Genomic DNA, 25648 nt, shown 5'->3' with positions numbered 1-25648 from the left:
GCAAGGCCTCAGGTGCTGGCTAATGGCTCAGACCAAAGGGAAACCATTCTACTAAGAAATCTCCATCTAAAGCAGTTGCAGTTTGGGAGCAAATCCCCCATCCAGCCCCTGCACACAGGACGAGGCTCAGCTCCCCTCCTCTCCTTCCTGGGCTGGATGTATTTTTGTGGGGGCTTTCGGTGAGGTTATACTTGGGACCCCCCCCTCCCCTCTCGCTAAGACCAGGGGCAGGTAGCAGAGCACAGCTCAGTAAAAGTGAATAGCAGCAGACTCCAGCGTTCCATGGTAAATGGGGGATCATCACCACCCCCACCCCATCAGCTCTTGCCTCTTTCCTTCCCCACCCTGTCCCTGCCCATGGAAGCGCTTGCCGGAGGGGAGTCAGGGCTTTGAAGAAGCGTCAGTGGATTATGGGAGGAGAATCCCCGGTGGCTTCTCCCACTCAGGAGAAGGGGACATTGGGTTGGGTGGGAACTAAGGGGACAGCTGACTGTGCCATTCCTGGTCCCTTTTCCCTGCAGATGCGTGTGTGGGTCTGCACTGGATGTTTCCACCCCCTACAATGTCTCAGCCCCACCAGTGATGGCCACAGCACAGGTAGGGCTCTCCGGCCCACTGGCATTTTACCCTAACAGAGACTGTCTACACAACACGGTGATAAGGTCTTGTCTACACTAGGGTTCCTGCAGTTGCTACCACTGCTTTTGGCTCCCCCTGGAGGCAGCCTGAGTGGGAAGCGTGGGGCAAAAAGGTCCCATTGCAGAGCAAGCCTGAGGGATTCTGGAAGGAGGGAATCAGAGTTGGAATAAGAGCTTTCCAGCCTCTGTAGAAATCTCCTGGGGGCTGACTCCAACACCTCAACGCCAAGACAAGGAGAAAGATGGCCGCTGCGCTCCTCAGTTCGCATTAGCCCTAGGATCCTGTCTGAGGTGCCATCTGCTTGGCCTGGAGTGCAGGGAGGCTGAAGGGAAGGGAAGAGCACAGACTGGGAGCTCTCTCTACCCCGTGTGGAAAGTTGGCTTCAAAGAGCTGCCTACCACCTGCTGGGTGGGTTGTGTCCTCAGCCGAGCTCCTTCCAGGGTGATCACGTGGTCCAGTTAAGCAGGCTGGCGGGCTCTTTGGATTTCACTCTCAGCGTGACCAGGCCCGGGGACTTGTAGTCGTTGTCCGGCGGGGGCTCAAAGCCGTGGCTGCCGAGGGAAGGGGGGAAGCCGTGGATGGAGTACAGGTTGTTGATCCCGGGGTGTTGGTTGGGAGAACCAGGGATGCCCATGAATCCGGCAATGTTCCCATGGGCATGCGGGTATGGAGACACGCAGGGGGAAGGGATGCTCTCGGGGGGCATGAGGCAGGGTCCTGCAGGGCTCCCCGATCCGGCGCTCGGCCACAGGTTATTCTGCAGCTGAAACAAGGGAAAACAGACAGACAAGGCTGGGTTAGCAGCTGACTGGTCTGGAGGGCGCGCTGTCCCTCCTGCATGCCTGCTGCGGGGGATGCAGTGCAGCTGAGTGCAAGTCAGAATTTCCATCCCAGGGGGAATTCCACTGGTTCAACATCCCAGTTTAATCTTGAACTGACCCCAAACGAAATGTTCTGTTTCCGTTTTCCTAACGACCATCGAAATTTCGAGTCACAAGTGTTAAAATGAGTCCATTCAACATTAAACTGTATTCCCATGTGGGGCACGCTGCCTCTTGGGCATTGCCGTTTGGGTCTGAGAAGGACCTCGGTCTCTCCTGGACGCCTTGGATGGACTACATTTCACATGATACCCCTCCACCAGTGGGGAGATAGTGTGGTATCATGGGAGATTGTGCAGGGGTGTGTACCCCCTCAGAGGCCAATTAACCCATCTGGCTGCACCTGCAGGGTGGGCCAGGCCTTATTTAAGATGAAGCCCAGCTGGGGATGGAGCTAAGTGGTAACTAAAGAGAGGAAGCCCAGATCAGAAGGGGCTGCATTGTGAGAGGGAAGAACTGTGCGGTCACTCCCTGGGATTCGAGCGTGGAGAGACTGGAGAGTCAAGAAGGAAGCCCAGAGGGGAAGAGTTGGCCCTGGGATCCCCTCCTGAGTAGAGAAGTCTACTAGGAGGCCGAGAGATATACGGAGCAGGCACAGGGGTGTAACAGGCTCTGGTGATGAGCCCTGATTAAGGGGCAGAAAATCTGGATTTCCAGGGGTCGAGCCCAGGGAGGCGTTCCTCTGAGGAACTGAGCAAGGGAAACTTAGGAGGGATGAAAGGTCAAGCCCGAGAAGTTGGTTTAAGTTTGGGATTTGTTGGGGGATTCCCAAGGAGAATCCTGCCCTGAACGAAGGGTGAATTTAGAGAGGCTGTGGGAGAGGCTACAGCAGGATGAAAGTCCAGGAGACAGCAGTCTGAAGGAGCAGACCTTGGCTGCTGGGATAGGGTCCCTGGACTGGAACCCAGCATAGAAAGTGGGTCTGGGCTTCCCCCACCAGTCACTGGGGAAGGTGGGGAAGCCCCTGAGAAGGGGATATAGACTGCTGGAAGCCCTGGGAAAAGGGCGTATACACCATGTCACCCAGAGCTGGGGGCCAAAGGCCTTTTGTAATGACACTGGACTGTTCTGTGTTGAACTTTCTGTTCCCCTGGAAAGGGTGGAATTAAAACGTGACCTGGCTGGAGGGCAGCGTCACGAGAAGACAGACCCTGCAGGACCAAAGCGAATGTCGGCAGCGGTGCTAGAGGGAAAAGCATTACTACACCATGCCCAGCCACGAGGGGGCGCTCCAGCAGTGAGTTGACCCTTCTACAAAGATGTCATCTGGCCAGGAAAACTGGCCCATAGGAGAGCATGGGGGCATCAGGCCTTCTACTTACAACTCCCGTGAGGCAATGCCCCACAATAGGGAAATGCTGTTTCAAGTTGAATTGGCCCCAAATAGTTTGTTTCAGTTTTGCTTAACCAAAAATCAGAAAATTTCAGCAAAAAACAAAATTTCCCCGTCGAAAATGTCAAATGTTGTGGAAACGGTATTCTCCATCTATAAATTGTTGGGAGGGAAAAGGGGCTGTCTGTAAATTACATCGCACAGCAAGGAGTGGCTGGGTCCTTAACTCTGCTCGTTTGTTTCAGTTTTGCAAAATGTTTACAAGGGCTGGGCGGGTCTCGAAAATCAGCAAAAAAGGGTGTTACGTAATTTAAGGACGCAATTTAGGTCTGGTGTTCCCAGGGCATAGGAGAGTCCCGGGGATAACACTGCGAGGAGCGGTGGGTTCCTTGCTACATAACTCCCAATGCCGGAGCTGCACGTTCTTCTGCCCTGGAACATTTGACCCGAACCTGTGAGTGCCCTTAAATCCCACCAACTTTGTGTGATCGGGCACCTAATGAGAGGGCAGAGAGCAGAAATCTTAGAGGGGTCCACTAATTACTGGGTGACATTCAATGGTAGAAATGGTCTTAAGTACGCAGTCAACACCGTCTTTCCAGTGCCCCAGAGTTCTGGTGTGTTTGGATACACGCATTTGGCTCTCGAAAACTAGGGGGTCACTCATGAAATTGATCATGCCCACGCTGTATGGGGCTCCAGAGAGAAATGATCACGCTCCCAAAGTCCTATTCCAGCATGTGCAGGGGGTGGTGTAAAATCTGGGATGGAGTTTCTGAGAGGGGCCAGGCTTGTCTTTAGTTGACTCTGGCCAGGAGCACTGGGGGACAAGAGAAGTGTCTCCAGGGCATTAGAAAATAGAGCTTAGCCAGTAACTATGATTTTTTTTGTTTGTTCCTGGTGATTTGGCTGAACTGAAGAACAAAAATAAAATAATGTTTTGGGGTCAAATGAACCAGTTTGTTTCATTTTGAAGGTCTGTGGGGGGGTGTTGGTTTTTTACCTGTTAAAATAATTCATAAAAGTAAAATTGGAAACAAAAAGTCATTTTGCATCAAAACGTTTCATTTCAAAAATGTTGAAATGAAACATTTTGACTTTTTCTGAAGGGTTTGTTTGTTTCTGACTGAAACAATTTGGTGAATTTGATGCGAAATGTTTTGGTCGACCCAAATCTGCATTTTTCAGGGGGAAAAAAATGTTTAATCTGGAAAAATTTCTCCCAGCTGTCTTAGAAATATGAAGGGTGAATGTGAAGGCAGCACCAGTCGGGCTATTCTGCTGTGTTTATCCCTGGTCTGCGGGGCCAAGGGCTTAGGGGGATACTGGGGAAGTGTGAGATTCCCCAGTGAAGCGATTCAAAAGGCTTGGAAATGGGGCGTAATATGGTGTCACTCTGATCTGCTGCATTATTCTCCCTTTATGAGGGAGATTAGGGCCCCCTTGTCTTCTCATTTACATGGTGTCAATCTGAAGTAACTGCATTGATTTGAGTGGAGCTAATCTAGATTTACGCTCATGGACGTGAAATCCTAATTTGGCGCAGCACGTTCTGATGAGGGTGAGGTCTGGCCACTGTTCCTGATTCTGTCTCAGTACCTGAGGGTAGTTTTCAGCCCTGGGCAGGGCAGAGATATCGTAGGTGGCCGCGAAGGGATTTCTCGCCTCCTGGATTTTCCCATAACGTTCTCGTTTCCGCCACTTTGCTCTCCGGTTCTGGAACCAAACCTGGGGGAACAGTGCAAATCCCAGGTGAGCTGAGACTGTCAATCAACACAGAGACACTGAAACAGCCAAGGGTCAGACCCAGCAGGGACCCAACTGAAAGTGATCAACTTTAGACCTATCATGACCTTACGGGGGGGCAGGAGACTGGAGACACCCAAGGAATACAGGGTTTATGTTGGTATGTGTCTGGGCCTTAGGGGGCAGTGCAGTGTCCGGGGTTCCACTGGCATATGGGGTATGGTGTAGCGGACTCTGCCACTTTATTAGCACAAAACTTATTTTGTCTGGTAAGTGGGTTTAGGGGACCCTGCAGTGGAATGTGGGGTACTTGCATGCATTGGTTCCTATCTGAGCTATAAATGGGTCCATATGGTGCATGTGATTTTAGCGAGGGGATGAAGGCACTGGCAGGGTGAGCACTGGGCAAGCTTCCATCTTCCAGTGCACCTCGGTCCTCACCTGGCACCGTGACTGCACCATCCCTATTGCTCTCATTTATGGAGATCATTCGGAGCTCTAGATTCCGTGGTGGTCTCCTGGGTTCATTTCTGGTCCCATTCGGGGTTGGTACAAGACCACCAGACACATTTCCACCCATGGCCTGACAAAAGGATTGAGCCCAAGTCTTACCTTAGCCCAGATGAAACCAGCTAGCCCCAGAAAGTTACCTTCCATTGTGATGTTGGTGATGGGCTGTACAAGCCCCACACCAGGCAAGAAGGGGTTGAAGGAACAGCTTTGGGGTCAGGCATGCCAACCATGGAGGAGAGGAGCCTTAAAAGGGAAAAGCCCAGTTGAAGAGGGCCAAGCCTAGGGAGGTGGACAGATCTCTCCCAACTAGCTCCCAGCAAGAAGCACCGCGGAGCCAAAGCTGGCAGAGGGTTACTGCAGATGCTACCCGGAGGATGCTGAGCAGGGCCATGGCTTATCCAGTGTCCCCCCAGAGGAGGGAGACCAGGGATGTGTCTGGGCTATTTTTGCATTGTGTCTGTCTTATGTTACCATTCCCCTAGAGGCGGGCCACAGTAGGAAGAAGACTGGGGAAGAAGGAAGAGGTCAGAAGAAGCAGATCTTAGTCATCTGCTCCAGGGTCCTGGGCTGGAACCCAGGCTAGAGGTAGGGAATCCAGTCTCTATAGGCCACCATGGAAAGGCCTGGTGAAGGTCCTGGGCAAGAGGCATAGCTGGCCTAGAGTCAGGCTGGAGCCCTGGCAGAAGGCTGCTGGACTGTTATTGGACTCGTCTCCCCCTTAACTCAGAAGGGGTGAGATTAGAAATTGAACTGGCTGGAGGGCTGAGCCACGGGACCAAGGGCCACTGGCAGACCTGAGGGCTGGTCAGTGCGGCAATGGAGAGGGAAAAATCAACAGCATCATACCCAGCCACAAGGCAACGCATTGGCTGGTGAGTCACTTCGTCAAACTGATCCTTTAAGATCATGGGCTGTGAGCGGCGGGTTGATACCGAGGCATGGAGCCCTTCGTCTTGTGGCCAGCAGATCCGATGCTGTGCAGATCGGCAGCGTCTGAAAGCCTTTGCCACGATGTGTCTGGTGGCTGTCGGTCCGGTTCCTAGCTGACAGGCATCTACAGCACACAAGGAGCCCTAGTGATACCATCGCTATCTCGCCCCCTTGTTGGCAGTCTCAGAGGTGCCAAGGGTTGAATGGACCATGGAGAGACGACAGCAGTAGGGCTGGTCCCTCCAGTTCATGGCTGAGGCTCATCTGTCAGGTGGAGTTTGGAGCAAGCTTATGCTGCTTTCCCTTGCTGTACCTGCTCTCTCTGGATAACAAAAGGACTTCAGACTCCAGGGCTGTCTGCCTTTTAACTGGCACTGAATTCAACAGCAGAAAGGGGGAAGACGTCCTTTCTCTCCCATAACATACAGAGCACAGGTTCCTGGGGTGACTACTTATTTTTATATCCTCGTTATGGCCTTGTCTACACCTACAAATTAAGTTGGCCTAGCTCCATCGCTCAGGGCTGTGAAAAAATTCGCCCCTGGTACGACATAGTTAGCTTGATCTTACCCTTACTGTAGGCGCAACGAGGTTGATGGAAGAAGTCTTCCATCCACCTAGCTACTGCCTTGCAGAGAGGTGAATTAATTACAGTGATGGGGAAACTCTTCCGTTGATGTAGGAAGCACCCACAACGCTGTAGCTGTTCTACTGTAAAATGGACCCACCCTCTGGAAGTAGTCAGATGCTTCCTATGAATAGCTGCAGCCTACAGGCGGTTACCACACACACAACCTCTATTCATGCGTTCCTGGGTCTCAGATTTCCCCAAGCTGCTTCTATTCTGATGTACTCCAGTCCATTAACAGTGAGTATATTCACAGGGGTCTAGCCTCGGCCTGGAGGAACTAGTTGCGGGTTCTCCGTCTGATGGTACAGGCATCACTATCCTGGGATGCAGTGATGGTGCAAGCCTCGGAAGATGACTGCAGTTTGGTGCTATCTAGCAAGATGCTGGTAACGGTGTCTCTGGCAGGCGCTAGAGATGCTGAGGTTTCAGTGGGGCTGTCTCAGGAAGTGCCAGTCTGAGGTTGCTAGCACTTTAGTTACCACCTCAAATAACTGCATTCAGGGGAATTTCCCAAGATAGCATTGCGGGTATCTTCCTATGGGCTTGATGCAGGGAATCACTGGGGGAGGGTCTCTGGCTTTTGCTGTGCAGAAGGTCAGACTAGATGGGCACCTTCTGGGCTTAAAATCTGAGTCTATATCTAGGAGGGCCTCTCCTTGGCTGACCTCTTTCTGACTCTTCGCTTATTGCACTAGCTGCAGCACTGACTGTTAGAGATGAACCCAAGCCTCAGTCTGAGATCCAGGTGTCCCTGAACCATTCAGATCCAGATTAGAACTTTCTGACCGGCCCCTAACTGAGTAACAGGCCAAACTAAAACCCTGGGACCAAACTCTGGGCCCTTTCAGATCTGACCCTCCACACCCATCTCACAACGTCCCGTTCCTTTAAACTCTACATCCATTTCTGCCCTGAGCTGGTAAGTCACTTCACCTCCCTGTGCCTCAGTTTACCCACCTGTAAAATGGGAAGAATGATACTGACCTCCTCTGTAAAGTGCTTTGAGGTCTCTAAATGAAAAGTGCTGTATAAAAACTAGGAATTATTATTATTCTGTCCCCAAACCAAACAACCGCAGCCTCCTTTCCATCACACTTGCTTCAACTCTCCTTAGTCTCCTACGACGGCTGCCACCAGGGGACACCACTAGCTTCCCCCCAGAACCCATCTTGCCTCAGAATGTGCTTCCCAGCTAACTCTGTAGCTGTGGCAGGCTGGGTGACAAAGCATATCCTGGTGGAGTCCCCGCATATGAGCGCGGGCTCAGACACACTGGCCTGTTACATCCCCCTCTCTGCATCTCTCCGCTGACGGGACATTCTCCCTCACCCAGCATTACATTTGCAGACTGGCTCGTCCTCTACAGTGATATTTAATAACCAGAGTGGCGAGGCTGCGCGGATTCCTGTCCAGATGTGTGTTTGTAGCTCTGAGCGCCAGTTTCTCCTGTTGCTTTCGATCATCACTCGCACTCACTTCATTTTGCACATTCCTACAGGCATTCCTGCAAGCCAACTTTTCTGGCTTTCCAGTGTGAGACTGAAACCACATGCCAATGCCTGTGGGGAGAGTTAACCCTGCTGATGTGAAGGGGGTGCCAGAGGAAAAGCTGGGCTGCTCCAAGCTGTATGCCCAGGTCTCCTTGGCGTGGCCTCTCCATTCAGCGAAGGGATAAGTTATCCACTCCAGTCCAGTCCCTATGCATGTCCTGGGGATGCCAGTGGTAGAAACCCTTTAGCTGGGTTGAAAGGTGCTGTATAAATGCAAGATGGTGCTGTTATTAAAAGAAAGACATTGAACAAGAGTTTAAACTTTGTTTGCAGAGTTGTTGTAGCCATGTTGGTCCCAGGATATGAGAGAGACAAGGTGGGTGAGGTGTAGTATCCTTTATTGGACGAACTGTTGTTGTTGAAAGAGACAAACTTTGGAGCTACACAGAGCTCCTCTTCAGGTCTGGGAAATTTAAGTATCACAGCTAAATACAAGATGGAACAGCTTGGTAAGCATAAGAATTTAACACATGTTGCAATAGACCATTCAAGATGAAGAGGGCAATTAACACCTCTACAGTCACAGAACAAAGGAGGGTTAGTGAGTTACAGATTTTTGTTATGAGACTTAAATCCAGTGTCCATGGCTTTTAGCATCTTGCAAAGTTCTGAATTTAAGCTCCCAGGCCTGTCTTTAGAAGGTATTGTGCAGGTGTCCTTTGAGGACTAGGACTGAGAGGTCACCTATAGAGTGGTCGTTTTGTGAAAAGTTTTCACCCGCAGGTGACAGGGAGTGTTTCTTTTATGATTTTTCTATGTGAGTTCATTTGAGAGCATAGTGATTGTCTGGTTTCAAGTTGTTGAGGCATTTGATGCAATGGATGAGGTATGCCCCATGTTGTGATAGGCATATGTAGGACCCAGGGACCTTGAAAAGTGTGGTGTGTGTGTGTGTGGGGGGGATTTATCATTGTAGCAGTAGAGAGATGTCTGCAGGTTTTGCATCTGTTGTTATGACAGGGTCTAGTGCTGCTTTGACTTGGTGTGTCTTGGTCTGTGAGAAGCTTGCTTCGGATAGTGAGCTTGGTGAGTCTGGGGGGTTGTTTGAAGCCAGAGGAGCGGTTTTAGAGAAGGTTCATGGGTTCAGAGTGGGTTCAGGATGTGGTCCCTGTCGATTATGGGCTTGAAGTTGTTTGACGATACCCTGTGTGGGTTCCAGAAATTGGTCCAATAAAAGATATTACGGAGGGTGGAATGTGGCAGAAGTTTAACAGCAGACCCTACAGGAATGCTTCTTGGCCTTTTAGGAAAAGAGGTAAAGATGGCTTTCATAGCCATCTGAGAATACAGGCGGACTTCAGGGAGACAGGCTTGTGCCTAGGTCCAGTACAATGCCGAGCACTTTAGAACATGAGACGATTGCTAGAGAAAGATCGGTTACAATGTAATTATTCCGACTGGAATTTGCCCTGGACGCTGGGATTAACCAGCCTTCTCTAGGCCAAAATACCACAATGGGATATTTAATGGGCCCAAATGGCAGTGGCTCCCTCCATTTTACAAAGCTGGTATTCCAGCAGACAGCGCCCTATAGCACCAGGCTGGGTTCGTTATGGAGACAGAAGAAGGAACACCGACACTATGTAAGCATCTCTTGGCAATCTTCCAATCCAAGTACCAACCTGGCCTGCCCCTGCTTGGCTTGTACAATCCCAGGTGAAGTGATTAGTAGGGTGGCAAAGGCCACTTTACTTTGTGGAAAGGAGCAGGGAGCCTTGCAGAAATCATAGAAGATCAGGGTTGGAAGGGACCTCAGGAGGTCATCTCGTCCAACCCCCTGCTCAAAGCAGGACCAATCCCCTGCCTGCCCCTCGTTCTCTTACCTGGACCCTGGCTTCTGTTAGGTCTGTCCTCAGTGCCAGCTGCTCCCTGGCATACACATCGGGGTAATGGGTTTTCTGGAAGACCTTCTCCAGCTCTTCCAGTTGGAAGGTGCTGAAGGTCGTCCTGTTCCTCCTCTTCTTGTTCTTGTTCTTGGTTAGCTCCATGGCGTCAGTGAGCTCGGGGGAGATGTGCTCCCTCAAGCTGCCCAGAGAAGCAGCCGGGGAGCAGCTGAGATCAGGGGCTTCTTCCAGCTGGGCTCTGCAGTCTGTGGGCACGGGGTGGTACCCCTGCCCTTTGGCGCTTTTCGTTCCAGCTGCAGTGGGAACACACAGAGCAGTAGGTTAATGAATCACAGAGCCATGATGTTGCCTGCTTCCCCTACCCCTCAAACGTTGCTCTCTGTGGATGTTCTAAACTATTCCGGACCCAGGAGCTTGGCTGCTGGCTCTGAATAAATTCATGGAGCACACATTCCAAGTTCCCCCTTAAACACTGAAACAGCACCACGGGTCTGGGGTGGGTGCAGAGAGATTAGGGCCTGTATTTCTGGGGGGAAATCTCCTCCGTGCCCCATCAGGCAAGAATTAAGGACTCCTGCAACTGAATGGCTCAGCCTTGGGGTGGGGGAAGGCAGGGCTCGTGGGATTTGTGGATGAAATCATTAAAAGGGGAAGACACACCAGGACAGATAGTGGGTCCAAATCCATCTTGCCGACGACTGCAATATACCCAGAGGGGAAAGACTACTCCTCTGTTGGGGAATAGGTGAAAGCTCAGAGCCGGCAAGTGAGGCCCAGGTTTTCTCCTGGGGGAAGCCAATGAAGGGCTAGGGTTACAACACCTTTTTGGGTAGTAGACAGCGACTCAGGAGACCAGAGTTCAGTTCTCTGCTCTGCCACTGAGCTCTGTGTGACCTTGGGCAAGTCAAGCAACCCTGTGTCTCAGTTCCCCTTCTGTCAAATAGAGGTAATAGCCCTTCCTAGCTCCTTCCTTAAAGAGTGAGAGTCACTTGGGTACTAATGTGATGGAAGCCACATAGGAATTCCGTCATGATTTCAACAATTTCCATCCCACCGTCAACCTCAGCCTGGACCAGTCCACACAAGAGATCCACTTCCTAGACACTACGGTGCTAATAAGCGACTGTCACATAAACACCACCCTATACTGGAAACCTACTGACCGCTATACTTACGTACATGCCTCCAGCTTCCATCCAGGACAAACCACGTGATCCATTGTCTATAGCCAAGCTCTACGATACAATCGCATTTGCTCCAACCCCTCAGACAGAGACAAACACCTACAAGATCTCTATCAAGCATTCTTACAACTACAATACCCACTGGCTGAAGTGAAAAAACAGATGGACAGAGCCAGAAGAGTACCCAGAAGTCACCTACTACAGGACAGGCCCAACAAAGAAAACAACAGAATGCCACTAGCCATCACCTTCAGCCCCCAACTAAAACCTCTCCAACGCATCATCACAGATTTAGAACCTATCCTGAAAAATGATCCCTCACTCTCACAGATCTTGGAAGACAGACCAGTCCTCACTTACAGACAGCCCCCCAACCTGAAGCAAATACTCTCCAGCAACCACACACCACACAACAAAAACACTAACCCAGGAACCTATCCTTGCAACAAAGCCCGATGCCAACTCTGTCCACATATTTATTCAAGTGACATCATCATAGGACCTAATCACATTAGCCACACCAGCAGGGGCTTGTTCACCTGCACATCTACCAATGTGATATATGCCATCATGTGCCAGCAATGCCCCTCTGCCATGTACATTGGCCAAACTGGACAGTCTCTATGCAAAAGAATCAATGGACACAAATCTGAGATCAGGAATCATAACATTCAAAAACCTGTAAGAGAACACTTCAACCTCTCTGGCCACTCAGTAAAAGACTTAAGGGTGGCAATTTTGCAACAGAAAAGCTTCAAAAACAGACTCCACGGAGAAACTGCTGAGCTTGAATTAATATGCAAACTAGATACCATTAACTTGGGTTTGAATAGAGACTGGGAGTGGCTGGCTCTTTACACATATTCAATCTATTTCCCCATGTTAAGTATCCTCACACCTTCTTGTCAACTGTCTAAATGGGTCATCTTGATTATCACTATGAAAGTTTATTTTCTCCTGCAGATAATAGCTCATCTTAACTCATTAGCCTCTCACAGTTTGTATGGCAACTTCCAACTTATCTGTATGTATATATATCTTCTTACTCTATGTTCCATTCTATGCATCCGATGAAGTGGGCTGTAGCCCGTGAAAGCTTTTCCTCTAATAAATTTATTAGTCTCTAAGGTGTCACAAGTCCTCCTGTTCTTTTATTAAAACAGAGAGAGATTCTGTTATCTGCATTGGCCTAGAGCATGGTACATGTGTGTCTCCTGTCAATTTAACAGATGGGATTAGAATTGGAAAGAGTACAGAGAGAGGCAACAGAAATTATTAGGGAAAGGAAAAAGCTTCCACATGAGGAGAGATTAAAAGGAGTGGCACTGTTCAGCTTAGAAAAGGAACGACTCGGGAGGATATGAGAGAGGTCTATAAAATCAGGAATGGTGTGAAGAGAGTGAATGGGGAAGTGTTATTTACCCCATCACATAACACATGAACCAGGGGTCACCCAATGAAATTAATAGGCAGCAGGTTTAAAAGAAAGTGTACTTCTTCATGCAACACACAACCAGTCTGTGAAAGTTGTTGCCAGGGGACGTTGTAAAGGCCAAAAGTATAACTGGTTTTAAAAAAGAATTAGATCAGTTCATGAAGGATAGGTCCATCAATGGCTATTAGCCAGGATGGGCAGGGATGCAACCCTATGCTCTGAATGGCCCTAGCTTCTTTTTTGCCAGAAGCTGGGAGTGGAGCACAGGGGATGGATCACTATAATTGCCCTGTTCTGTTCGTTTGGGGAGGGATAGCTCAGTGGTTGGAGCACTGGCCTGCTTAAACCCAGGGTTGTGCGTTCAATCCTTGAGGGGGCCTTTTAGGATCTGGGGGGAAAATTGGGGATTGGTCCTGCTTTGAGCAGGGGGGTTGGACTAGATGACCTCCTGAAGTCCCTTCCAACCCTGATATTCTGTGATTCCCTCTGAAGCACCTTGTGATGGCCACTGTTGGAAGACAGGATACTGGGCTAGATGGACCATTGATCTGACCCAGTGCGGCCATTCTTATGATTATAGGACAATTATTGACGATGTTTTGATCCCCTTGCCTCCAACTGGAATTGAGGACACGCAGAACCATTCATTCTAGGGCTTGCCCAGCTGCCTGCTGCTTCAGGGATCTCTGAGTCTTTAGCAATGGGATGGGTGAGGGATAATGAAGCAGGAGGCCAGGGGTGTGAAATGAAGAGTAAGGAGGGGAGTAGCTGAGCAGTGGAGGTTGGTGAGATGAATGGAGGCTAGTGAGCGGGATGAGTTAGGCGGAGTGCCCTTGCAGGGGCAGAGCCTCGGCTGGTGTAAATCAGCAACGGCTTCAATGGCGTTGCACTTATTTACACCCATTGAGGATCTGTCCCGAAGCACAGCCAAGATGAGATTCCCCCCACTCTTTCTTCATCTCCAGACGAGATGGACACAATATCTGTCTCGCCACCGACGGAGCAACATCTTGCCTGGTGTGGCAGCAAACAGACGCACTACACAACCCTGATGCATGGAGACGACTCCCTTCTTGCACGCCCTGGGTTTGCAGCCACTCAGCTACCCCCTTTGCAAATGTGCAGGAGGCCAGGGGCTCCCCAAAGATCTCAATCTTTCTCCAGAAACTATTTGGAAAGAACTCTCCCATGCAAGCGATCCCAGCGCCTTTGAACGGCACTGCCCAGGGAATCTATTTCCCAGCCCACATCAATTGTTTGAGGAATTGCTTTATACAAAACAGCCCCTTGGGGTCTGTGGCAATATATTTATGTTGCATTTTTCTCCCCCCGCCCCGTGTCTGGAATTTGTACTGAAATGTGTTGGAGGGAATAAATCAGAGCCACATACTGAAAGAGGAACTCAGGCTGTCTTTTCCAGCCGCAAGCCAGGAGCATTCTCTTTAACACACGCTTGGCTGCGATGGTGACAAGCAGAACACAAGAGGGAACTGCACCAGTGGGGAAGGTCTTCTGGGGCCAGCCCCTTGGCTGGTGGAAATTGGCATCGTTGTCACCAGTGGAATGTTGTTGATTTTTGCCAGCCAAGGACCTGGCTCTTGGTCAGAAGCCAAAGTCTAAAATACCAGTGTGAGGGAGGCTGCAAAGGGGGCAGCAACCCGGCCTGCCCGTTCCAGGGAACGGCTGGTGTGTTGACGGGTCAGGCCTGGAATGTTCTGGGCCCTGAATCTCGATCACTGTTCCCTGCACTCTTACCAACGTGGGCAGGCAAAACTTTCCCAGGTTATCCGGGGCTCTCGGTGGGGCCCACCCTGAAGCTGCAGTGCCAGCCCCTTTAACCTGCTCGGTGCCCTGTTTCTGCATTGCCTGGGACATTTTACCCCCTCAGTCCCTCAGGGGAAAGGGGTTGCTAGGCAACTGCTTTCCTCACACCTGGTTCAACTCACCTGCAGGCTATTACTCTCAGCAGGTGCAAATGGGGCAAAGGGGCCCAGGGGAGGAAGAGGACTTGGTCTCAGCAGATGTGGACACCATGGAAGTTGGGGTTGGGGATGCCCAGAGGAAGCCCTGGGGCTGAAGTTCCGGTCCTGGTTTCAGTCTAGGGAATGCTTTCTTTCCTAACGGCATCCAGCCTTCTGGGGTTTCCTCTCCCCATCACGGTCTCTTTCTCCAGCAGAAAGGGCCCCAGGGCACAGAGCTTTAACTTGCTTTCTTGATATTGGGCCTGATCCTGCATGACTGGGGGCAAATGGGGATTTTGGTCTTGGGCTTCTGTGAGGGCAGGATCGGGCCCAATATTCTTTGCTTATCAGGGTCTCGTATAGGTTGAATGGGATGGACCCTGGCTCCTGTATAGACTGGATCCAGTCTGGATTGAATGGGAGGGGCCCTGGATCCTGTATAGACTCTATGCGGTGACCTGCCAGTCTGTGTAAACTGTGTGGGATGGATCCGGTGTGGATTAAATGGGACAGGCCCTGGATCCTGTATAGACTGTATGGGATGGATCCGGTATGGATTGAATGGGAGGGGCCCTGGATCCTGTATAGACTGTGTGGGATGGATCCGGTACAGATTGAATGGGAGGGGCCCTGGATCCTGTATAGACTGTGTGGGATGGATCTGGTACAGATTGAATGGGAGGGGCCCTGGATCCTGTATAGACTGTGTGGGATGGATCCGGTACAGATTGAATGGGAGGGGCCCTGGATCCTGTATAGACTGTGTGGGATGGATCTGGTACAGATTGAATGGGAGGGGCCCTGGATCCTGTATAGACTGTGTGGGATGGATCCAGTGTGGATTGCATGGGAGGGGCCCTGGATCCTGTATAGACTGTGTGGGATGGATCCAGTGCGGATTGCATGGGACAGGCCCTGGATCCTGTATAGACTGTCTGGGGTGACCCGCTATCCTGTAGCGACTGTATGGGATGGATCCGGTACGGATTGAATGGGTGGGGCCCTGGATTCTGTATAGACTGTATGGGATGGATCCGGTAAGGACTGAATGAGAGGGCCCCTGGATTCTGGACAGACTGTATGGGACGGCTCCTCTACCCAGGGTATGGCCTGGTGCCTTCCTTGCGGGCTATTCCTGTTCCCTCCCAGGGTTTGTTTTGCAGCTGGGCTCACAGAGCAGCCCCAGAGCTTCTGCCCCTCCCTCCCCCCCAAGAATTTCTGCCTCAGCCAAGGCGAGGTGCCGCAGGGTGGCCGCTGGCGCTGGGGTGAGCCGCAGACCGGCCTGTCTGAAGGTGCTGGAGAGAAAGTTCCTTTCAGATGTCTGCTGGAAAGTGACTGACCCCAGCCCGCCCAGGGCCTGCAGCTAAGCAGAGCATTTACCTTGAAATATTGCATGAGATTCATTTGAATGGATCCATTGTAGCCTCTTTCTGTCTTGTCTTTCCCCTCTTCCCTCCTTTCTTCTCCTCTTCCCCCCCTCCCCCCCATCGCTTCTCTCTTCCTTTTTTCGCTTGTCAGCCGGCTCGTCTGTCCCTTCCGTTCTCCGCACCCGCCCCGAAGTCCCATTTCATTCCTCCACCTCATTTAACAAAACAAGAACAACCGCGAGGCTCTGGAGAACTAGAATGGCCGTCCAGGATCCGAATTTACACCGGATCTAAAGTCGGGATCTTGCACCTAGACCTAAACCTGAAAAAGGAAGGTCGACTCTTTCTTGTGTTCACTGGATGCCTTGAATCAATTTACAGAACACAATCGATCGGAATTCGTGCACGTAACCCTAATAGGAACCCAGCGCCTCCCCTTTCTCTTAAACCGTTTCTAATTCGAATCGGCTCCTTCTCTCCCCAGACTAGGAAGTGGGTTTATTTAGGGATTTTTTTCTTAATTAAACCAATTTGGGGTTTATCCGAACAGCCGAGACTGAGTTAGTTGTTTTGATTAATTCCCACCGGGGGCAATGTTTTCTCTGGAGGTAGACAACAGGACACTTTAGAGAGCTTTCTCTCTTTTCCACAGCTATGTTTATCGAGCTATTTCAAATACATAGCGACCGATATAGCAATTAAATTAGATAGTTGGGATGGATAAAAATACAAGGTCCTGGGTTTTCCCAATTTTATTTCTCCAGGTCTCAACAGAGGCAGACATTCAGGATTGAAGGGCGATCAATGGGACAAAATTTAGCAATGCCCTTAGCTGAGATTATATTTTTAAATTTGCAACGAGGGGGTGACCCCAACTGTTATGTAAAGAGATGGGAGATTGTTCTGTTGAGCATGGAAAGATCCTTGGGCTGAATTGATCCCCCAAATTAGGGTGATGTCCCCCCCAAATCGGATCAACAAAATGATCCTGCCGTTTTTCTCCAGCTGCTTCTCTTTAACACACACCCCATTTCCATGGAGTCTGCGGATTTATACACAGCAACACGGGGACCTAAATCAATCAGGCAGGGTAATAAAGAAAATCAGAGACGAGAGAAGAAGTGGCTCCGCGGTGCTAGAGAGTTTCCCGTGTGTATTTTGATGGGCTCTCTCGACTCAGAGAAGACAGACGGGTTATGAAGCTGGCAGGGTGAGCCGCTGGGGAACAGCTCCACAATTCTCGGGTAAAGGGGAAAAACGCGGAGACCATTATTCGAGGGATGGGCAAGAGAGAAACTCTCCCGCCGTGGGGAGGAAATGGATACAGGCCTGTATACTCAGCCATCACCGCGGTATCTGGGCGCGCTAAGAAGTCAAGGGAGACCTGGCCCTGCCCCTGCCCCGGTTAGCCTGTGGACTAACCAGGCATCAAACCTAGTCAATTTCACCTCGTCAATGTCTCTTGGCTTAAGCAATTCCTCCCTTGCCAATTTCTTTCCTTGGCCAAAGCAAAAATCGGAGAGGGTTTTTTTGTTTGTTTTTTGTTTTTGTTTTTTTTTATTGTACGTCCCACGCAATCTCATGGGGCGCTGGGGAAATAAACGGAGCAGAAAAGTCATCAGGGAATGAATGATTTCTGCCCAGGACCCTTATGGGCGCGGGAGCTTTGTGTCTGTCCTTGCTCAATCCCAGGGACAGCTGTGATTCCCCGCTCTGCTTTTGTACCAAAGACAAGCAAGGAAGCCACCCCCGCATGAGAGAGATCGGCTTCGGGAGACGAAAGCAGGAAAAAGTGAGAGTCAGACTTTCCCTCTCACTTTCTCACACTTTAAATCGCTCCCTTGTCCCTCTGCACTGGCGGGCCCGTTTCTCCTCCGCCCGCGCCCCTGTTTAGCGGCGAACCCCAGCGAGCCTGGTCAGAAGATTCGCCGCTCCCAGAATCTTCCCCCGTTTTCTTTTTAAAGGGGGAGCTGAGAACATGATTTGGGGGGCAGCGCTGGGGCTGCTGGGTAAACCTCTGACTACAACTGTCTCCTGATAGCGGGGAGGGGGCTGCCATTTTTCTTCCACCCAGACCTTTTCTCTTTCTCCCCCCACCCCTCGCCTTTCTCTCTCCTCTCCTCTGTTTGTGGTACCTGCTTCCCCTTTCTCAGGGGCAGAGTTGTTTACACAGCCTGCTGCCTGCCAGTCTACAAGGGTCCGTCCATTCCAACTGCTTCTAATTAAGCTCAAACTGTGTTTTTTATCAGGAGGGCTAGATTCAAAGGGCGCAGACATGAAGGGCCACGTAGTAAATAGTTTCCTACAGCTGACCCTGTCTGGCAGGGAAGGAAATCAAGGCTAGGGATTGCCCCGAATTTGGCTTTAAGAACTTAAATATTTCAAGACCGTCCAGCGGAGACTCGCAGAAAGATTCGTCCCAGAATTTATGTTGTGCTTAGAGAAGCAGGGGGGCCTTTCATTTCAGCCCTGAGTTTCTAGTAATCCTCACCTCGGCTCATTTAGGAGGAAAGTGCCAGGGTGTTAAGTGAATCTGATGAAAGAGAAGAGGGGAAAGGATAGTAAAATAGAACAGATTTAGTGCGCACTTGGGTTCAATATGAAACGCACAGACAGAGAGCTGCCTTTCTCAGAGAAGGGCGCGCCTCTATAAATCACCGCGGGTTGAAATGTTTCCACTGATCCAATTTTTCCCACGAAAATGGATTTTTTGCTATTGTGGACAAACTAAACTGGCCATGGAAGAGGTTAGTTTGTGTTACAAGAAATCTTCTTGGGCTTCCCCCCGAATGAGAAACCAAAACCTGAAACTTCTGTTTTCAAATCACTTTTTTTCTTTTGGTTTTTTGCTTGATCAAAAACAGGAAAAATCCCCCCCCATGAGCAAATGAAATTAAAATATTTTGTTTGATTTTTTGGGGGGGTGTGTGTGAAAAAATATCGCATTTCTGACCAGCACTATCTAATCTCTCTATCCTGTGTGATGGATCGCCAGGTGTGTATATGTATAGATAAATGCAAGTGGATATGCGCGTGTGTGTACACAATAAAAGATCAAATCCAATTCGGCAGCATTTTGGACTCTATAAACATGAACGAACTTCTGCCTAGAACACAGAGAAATGTCTGACTTTGCATGAGACCTACATTATTTTCATCTGAAGAATTGTTTACCCCTTTACACATATTTGTGTGGCTCGAGACCGAGAGAGACTGGGGATTAACAGACTGAGAATGATCGAGAATTATGAATAATTAGCATGAGAGAATTATTATTCTTGAGAATTAACATGTGATATAAATATGGACAGACGTTCCTACGAGGAAATATATCATGGAGAGAGGTACATAGAGGTTTGAAATTAATTCAGCAACTGGAACATGGTTTCTAAATAACAGAGACGCAGAACCGTTCAGGATTTTAGCCAAAATATGGGTACTGCTCTTCCAAATGGGATGGGAATGTTCTCGGATTTGCGTGGGTATATTTTAGACGCACAAATGCTAGATCCTCCGGTGAAGGGAGCGGTAGCTCAGGAAAGCTGATGCTCAAATAAATGGGTTCGTCTCTAAGGTGCCACAAGTCCCCCTGTTCTTTTTGCGGCTACAGACTAACAGGGCTGCTCCTCTGAAACCTACAGCCAGTAGCTGCGCCAGGAGAGAGTGTTGATTTGTGAAGTACTGTAGCCCCTAGGTGAGCATACAAAGCAAGGAGAAAGCGAAGGATGAATGCTTGCTTCTCTGGCCCAAAGAACGGGGCTCTCCTCCCCAGCTTTACGGAGCAGCGCGGGGACAATAAGCCCGAGCTGCGTTTGCGTTTTGCAGGCTCTGGGGCGGCGGGGAGCGGCTCCTGCTCCCCCCCGCCTCGGGCCTGCGCTTTAATGGAAGATTCAACAAATGCCCCGTTTTCTGCCTTTGATTTCAGCAGCGGGGCCAGGGTCTATGACTGGGCTGCTGGGATGGGAAACGGGGCTTAAGCTCATCTGAAGGGAAAAGGATTTACATCTTGGGGGGGGGGGGTAGGAATTGCAGGTCGGGCAGGCTGGGTATCCATGTGTGGGAACCCCAACAGCACGGAGACACCTGATGCAAGTGCAGGGCATTCCTTTCGGTAAGATGTAGTGTCATTATTTTAGTTTATTATGCTACTGCATTGTCACCCTGAGCTAACCCTTGGAACTCAGGGCCACTTTAACAAGAACAGTAACTGATCATTAACCGTTGGAACTCACAGCCACTTTTTAACCATAACAGTAATTAATAAGTGGCAGTGAAGTCCAGAGGTTATTTAATGGTGAAAAATGGAGTGAAAGAAGAACAATAACATTGGCCAATCTGGATAATCTCTATGGGAAAGAATAAATGGACACAAATCTGACATCAGGAATCAATAACGTTCAAAAACCTGTAGGAGAACACTTCAACCTCTCTGGCCACTCAGTAAAAGACTTAAGGGTGGCAATTCTGCAACAGAAAAGCTTCAAAAACAGACACCAGCGAGAAACTGCTGAACCTGAGTTAAGATGCAAACTAGATACCATTAACTTGGGTTTGAATAGAGACTGGGAGTGGCTGGGTCATTACACATATTCAATCTATTTCCCCATGTTAGGTATCCTCACGCCTTCTTGTCAACTGTCTAAATGGGTCATCTTGATTATCACTAGGAAAGTTTTTTTCTCTTGCTGATAATAGCTCATCTTAATTAATTGGCCTCTTACTCCACCTTTTCATGTTTTCTGTATGTCTGTGTATATATAAATTGGTTAGTCTCTAAGGTGCCACAAGTCCTCCTGTTCTTTTTTTAATAACTGTATTGTTATGGCTGAAACTCATTGTTGATGCTCTGTTATTCAGTTATTTTAACATCAATGCAACCGTCATTGTTATAATTAATTAGCATTTGATTATTATTATTATACTGGATGATTATTTTAGCTGTGTAATATTTTGTGTGTTGTTTATTCTAGTGTTATTTTCCTGCTGTCATCAGCATCATCAAAGTTTGTTGTAGCGGAAGGTATCATTATGTTGTCTGTTAGTGTTTGTTATTTGCCTTTTATTAGGTTGCATTGTTAGCATTAATGTCCGTAGAGTATTATCCTTCATGTATATATTGTTTGTGTTTTATCATTTTCAAGACTGGTTATTTTTAAGAGCTAGGTATTATGAAATAATAATACGTTAAAAACAATGCTATTCTAGACTAGATTATTATCCCCCAGCGTTGTGTTTTGGCTTGCAGACTGGTAGGTTTGGATTCATCATTATCTAACGCTATAGATCACCCGGCATTAATATCCAGGATGGTTTTCGGGCCAAAGGATCTAAGGGGCTTTGCAGATTTTCAAAGCATTAGGACGCCGTTCACAGTCAATGTAATGCCCTCGCCTTCCGTGTTTTAACCCCTCTCTGTCCGAATCCTCTTGGGCAATAATCTGAGTGTATAAATAAGGGGATTTTAAATAGCGCCCCAAATGCCAATTATCCGGGGAAAAGACCAGGAGACAAACGTGAGCAGCGAATTGTCAAGACAGGAAAGTAGCTTCTCTTCTCTCGAAAGCTTTGTGCGATTGCCAAGGAGCCCAGAACTTTTACAACCTCCCTCGCACCTCGCCTCGGCTTTTTTCATTCTTTATTTTCTGCACTGATTTCCCCCCCATCTCCTTTTGCGCTGCTCAGCTTCTGAAACTGCCCTCTTCGCTGGTGGAGAAAATCACTGTGGTATGCTCGCTTTGCATGGGAAAAAAAGCAAAGCCCAGGTCCACACCGGCTGCGGTGAAATCCCGGCTGCATCGAAGCCAACGGCCAAAATCCCATTGACTCCGGGGGAGCCCGGATTTGACCCCCCAGTCCTGTGCTCCTCGTTCCCATAGACTTCAATAACAGCTTGCTTGCCTGAGCGAGGAAGATACGAGGGGGTTATTACACGGGATCCCCCAGTCTGCATCAGCAAAGGATGGAGCGGTGGGAGCAATCTCCATCCAGTTCCTTCCCACAGTTTTCAGTAGAAATTACAGGCACTCTAACTTCTATGTATGTATAATATTCCTTTCTTATTTCTCCAGGTAAAGCCCGCACCAACACGGCTGGATTCTCGAAGTCCGAATACCCACACGCTTAACTTTGCCCACTGGTTCCTTGACTAAATCTGACTCTGCGCCACTGAAGTCAAGGTTCGGAACTTTGGGAATGACTTACAAGGGGCAGGGTCTGTCCTACAGGGGAGACATTCTGCCCTCGCTGAAGTCAATGGCAAAACTCTCGGTTGATTTCACTGGGCTCAGGATTTCCCCCGTTGCCTGTAAAATTAAGCCCGTGCGTAAATCTTTGCGCGCAGGAGGCTGGCAAGAGCGCAATTCTTAATGAATTTCGATAATATTTGGAAAAAAAAAAGGAGTACTTGTGGCACCTTAGAGACTAACCAGTTTATTTGAGCATGAGCTTTCGTGAGCTACAGCTCACTTCATCAGATACATACCGTATTTGGCTGCACGATTTATGCAGCGTTGCACATCGCAGATGATGATTATGGTGATAATAAACCCCAGTATGTTCACATCTATTGTTAAGCACAATGTTGATTGTGGTAATACTTAACAATGGAATAGCAAATAATTTAAGCTAACCTGGGGTCCATAAAACGAAAACTGACCTCTTGATATATTGGTCTATCATAGGCAACATTCATTCACCAATAGACGTTTCTCTCTGCTTTCCTTTGTTTCCTAATATACCTTTCCCCAATTTTAATATTGCAGCACGTGGGGGGTGGGGGGGGGACGACGACCTTTTGTATCTATGACCAATTATTGTTAAAATCCAACAAATATGGAAATAGTTAGATCGATAGATGAAAAGGAAAGAAAACCACCACCCAGAGTTAAATATAAATACGAAGGAAATAACTGTTCCAGCATTTCAGGAAGGGCTTTTTTATTATTATTATTAGTTTAGACATTTTAGAAAGTGAATTTAAAAACACACACAAATAGAAACAGATGCGGGAAGGAGGGATATGATGTGGAGTCAGAACAAGATTGAGAGGGAAAAAAACACTTTCCCTTCAAAGTTCCTTCGATTTCTGATCTAGCTGATCACAGAATAAATGTGTAGAAGCCAAACAGAAAGAGACGAGAGAAAAGAAAGAAGAATGACCGAGAAGGACTATGTAAAATATCTTTCTTTGCTCTATGCGGTGCTTTGTCTATCTTTGAAAAAATGCAGGGAGTTTGATCCCGTGAGGATTATTACAATTTGGTGCTTGTCAATGCTAAGGAGAACCGGCAGAGAAAACAACTCGTTTGATTTTCCTGGAGTATTAGGGGGGATTTCTGTGAATTGCCAAACAAAGTTTATTTTTCAGTTTTAAGTTCAAATAAATTCCCTGGTCCTCTGTCCCACGTTCCCCCTTCCCCTTTGCAAGCGAGAGGTGGGAATTTGCAATTTGCTCGGAGATCCCTCTGAAACCCCCCGACCTTGCAGGTTTGGCTTCAACGGGAGCTTTGCCGGAGGATTGCAGGGTCGACCCTGGAATCGAATGAAATAAGGGAGAAAACGGGACAGTTCTACCATGCAGGGGGGAGGGATGGGGGCGGATTGCACAGGTTCATTTGAGCTGCTTATTGCTCTGGAAAACAATGAGAGAAAAGCCCAGAACCGCTGTATAGTGTCTGAAATACAATCACTGGGCTCGGAGGGAAAATGCGAAGAGAAAGAAATAAGTATACAAGGAAGGAGAGAGAGAGATGAAAGAAAGGAACATACGAGGAAATAAAAAAGAAAGAAGGAGACGTACACTAAAGAAGGAAAGAAAGAAACAAGCAAGGAAGGAAGGAGGGAGAGACAAGAAAGAAAGAAAGCGAAGAAAGACAAGAAAGAGGACAAGCAAGACAAGGAGATAGAGATAAGAAAGAAACACACATACAAGAAAGAACGAGACAGACATACAAGAAAGAAAACACGAGAGGAAGAAACGTAAGGAAGGAGAGACAAGAAAGAAGGAAACAGAAGGAAGGAAAGAAAGAAACAGACAGACAAGAAGGAAAGACAGAGAGACAAGGGAAGCGCTATCCCAGGAAGGAAGGGGGAGAGGAGAAACAGATGGCAATGCGTTTCATAAAAGGCTCTTCCTCCCCAGCAGTGGTTCTGTAACGCTTTTCAGAGAGATTGGCTAAGGTCACACAGTCCCCCCCTCGCCGGGTCCGGCTGCCCCAGCCCTGGCCGTCGGTGCCTGTGTGCAAGGCCACCTTCGCTCCCAGCACGGCCCCTTCTTACCCACCCCTGGCTATTCCTGCCCCCGGGAGGCCAGTGCAGGGCCCAGACCCCCCCTTTACCTTCGGCCACGGCCTGGTAGAAAGCCTTCCCGTTGACAGACAGCGCCTGGTGGCTCGGGCTGGGGGACTCCAGGTATTTGTGGGCCGCTTTCTCCTGGGCTGGAGGGTCCGTGTCCGGGTAGCGGCCCGGCCTGGGGCTGAGCCGCAAGGGCTGCGGGGCAAGCGGGTGATGCTGAGGGGGGGTCGGTAGCTTCTGGGTGCCCTGGAAGGTGCGCCGCTGCAGGCCTGGAGCTGGGGGGGCTTTGCCTGCGGGCGGTGGCGGGGGTGCGCTGGGGCAGAAGGAGAGGCAGCCCTGCGCCTCCATGGCCGGCAGATAACGGGGCTGCGGGGACCCAGCCGCGGCGCAGACTTTGAGCCGAGCGGGGAGGGATCGCAAACCCCCTCCCCCCTCAGAAAACCGGGCTCAGCCTGACTTAAACCACTAGGGATCCAGTCACGTGCGTCCCTCATCAGGTTTATTAACTCTCTAATCCCAGCCCAGCCCCCTGGGCTAAAACAGAGGGACCAGGACTCCCCCTGGGCCTATCCTGCCTTCCCTCTACAGCCCGGTGGTCCTTATTGCCGCCCGCAGGCCTGAAGCGCTCCAGGGCTCCCCACTCCCCCTCAGCTTTCCTGGGACTGGCTGGAAATGCGCCGCCCAGTCACCCACGCCAGGTCTGTCCTTGTTTAAACCTTCATCCCAGCACAGGAAAGCACCCAGAGCTCCCAACGGGGAGGGAAGGATCTGGCAGCTCTCCCTTTGGCAAGGATCTGCTGGATTTGGCTGGAAGAGCTGGGGTGAGGGTCCCCTTATGACTTTCCCTAGGCTTGCGTTTTAATTCCACGATCTTTTTTGGTTTAATTACCAGAAGCCAAATAACCGAGCCAGCTTCTGCTCTGTGTCTCACCGGCCCGGCTCCACCGGATCTTGGAGACAAGGAAGATGAGATTTTTGGCTTTTCTTCCCCACGTCTCCCCTGGTCCTTTTAGTCAGTCGGGCCATTTTTTCTTCCGATCACCTGCACGTAATTAGCCTCCCGGTTTAGCTAATCTACACAGTTGATATTAGAACAGGCTATCTCGTCCCCAGGCATACGTCCCACACAAGCTGGAGGTCTGTGCTCGGTTACAGTCTCTGTCTCCTTCTCACAGTATATGAAGTCGATGCGCATGGGAAGCGCTTGCATTGTTCCCTATTGTATATGACAGGCACAGAGAGGATTGCGGGTCAAAAGGAGACCATGTCGTCTGAAAAAATCAGTACTTTTTTGAAAAGGGGAAAAACAGCAAAACAACCCCGTGGTTTGTGGAAGTTTATT

The 25648-nt window shown here is 49.4% G+C and overlaps 1 protein-coding gene across 1 annotated transcript; it reads right to left on the bottom strand.

Annotated features, from left to right (window-relative positions):
• Positions 1-1084: 1084 nt before the first annotated feature.
• On the bottom strand, positions 1085-24654 carry ALX3 (ALX homeobox 3). The gene is made up of 4 exons (XM_077839581.1): positions 24351-24654; positions 10047-10360; positions 4453-4581; positions 1085-1402 (listed from the first exon to the last, which is right to left on the bottom strand). Exons 1-4 carry the CDS (start codon positions 24652-24654, stop codon positions 1085-1087), a joined length of 1065 nt encoding a protein of 354 aa, XP_077695707.1.
• Between the last annotated feature and the right edge of the window lie 994 nt (positions 24655-25648).

This window comes from Eretmochelys imbricata, chromosome 21 (genome assembly GCF_965152235.1).
Source record: "Eretmochelys imbricata isolate rEreImb1 chromosome 21, rEreImb1.hap1, whole genome shotgun sequence".
In the NCBI taxonomy this organism is placed as follows: Eukaryota; Metazoa; Chordata; order Testudines; family Cheloniidae; genus Eretmochelys; species Eretmochelys imbricata.
The sequence above is the reverse complement of the archived record's forward strand: the minus strand, read 5'-3'. Positions and strand labels throughout refer to the sequence as shown.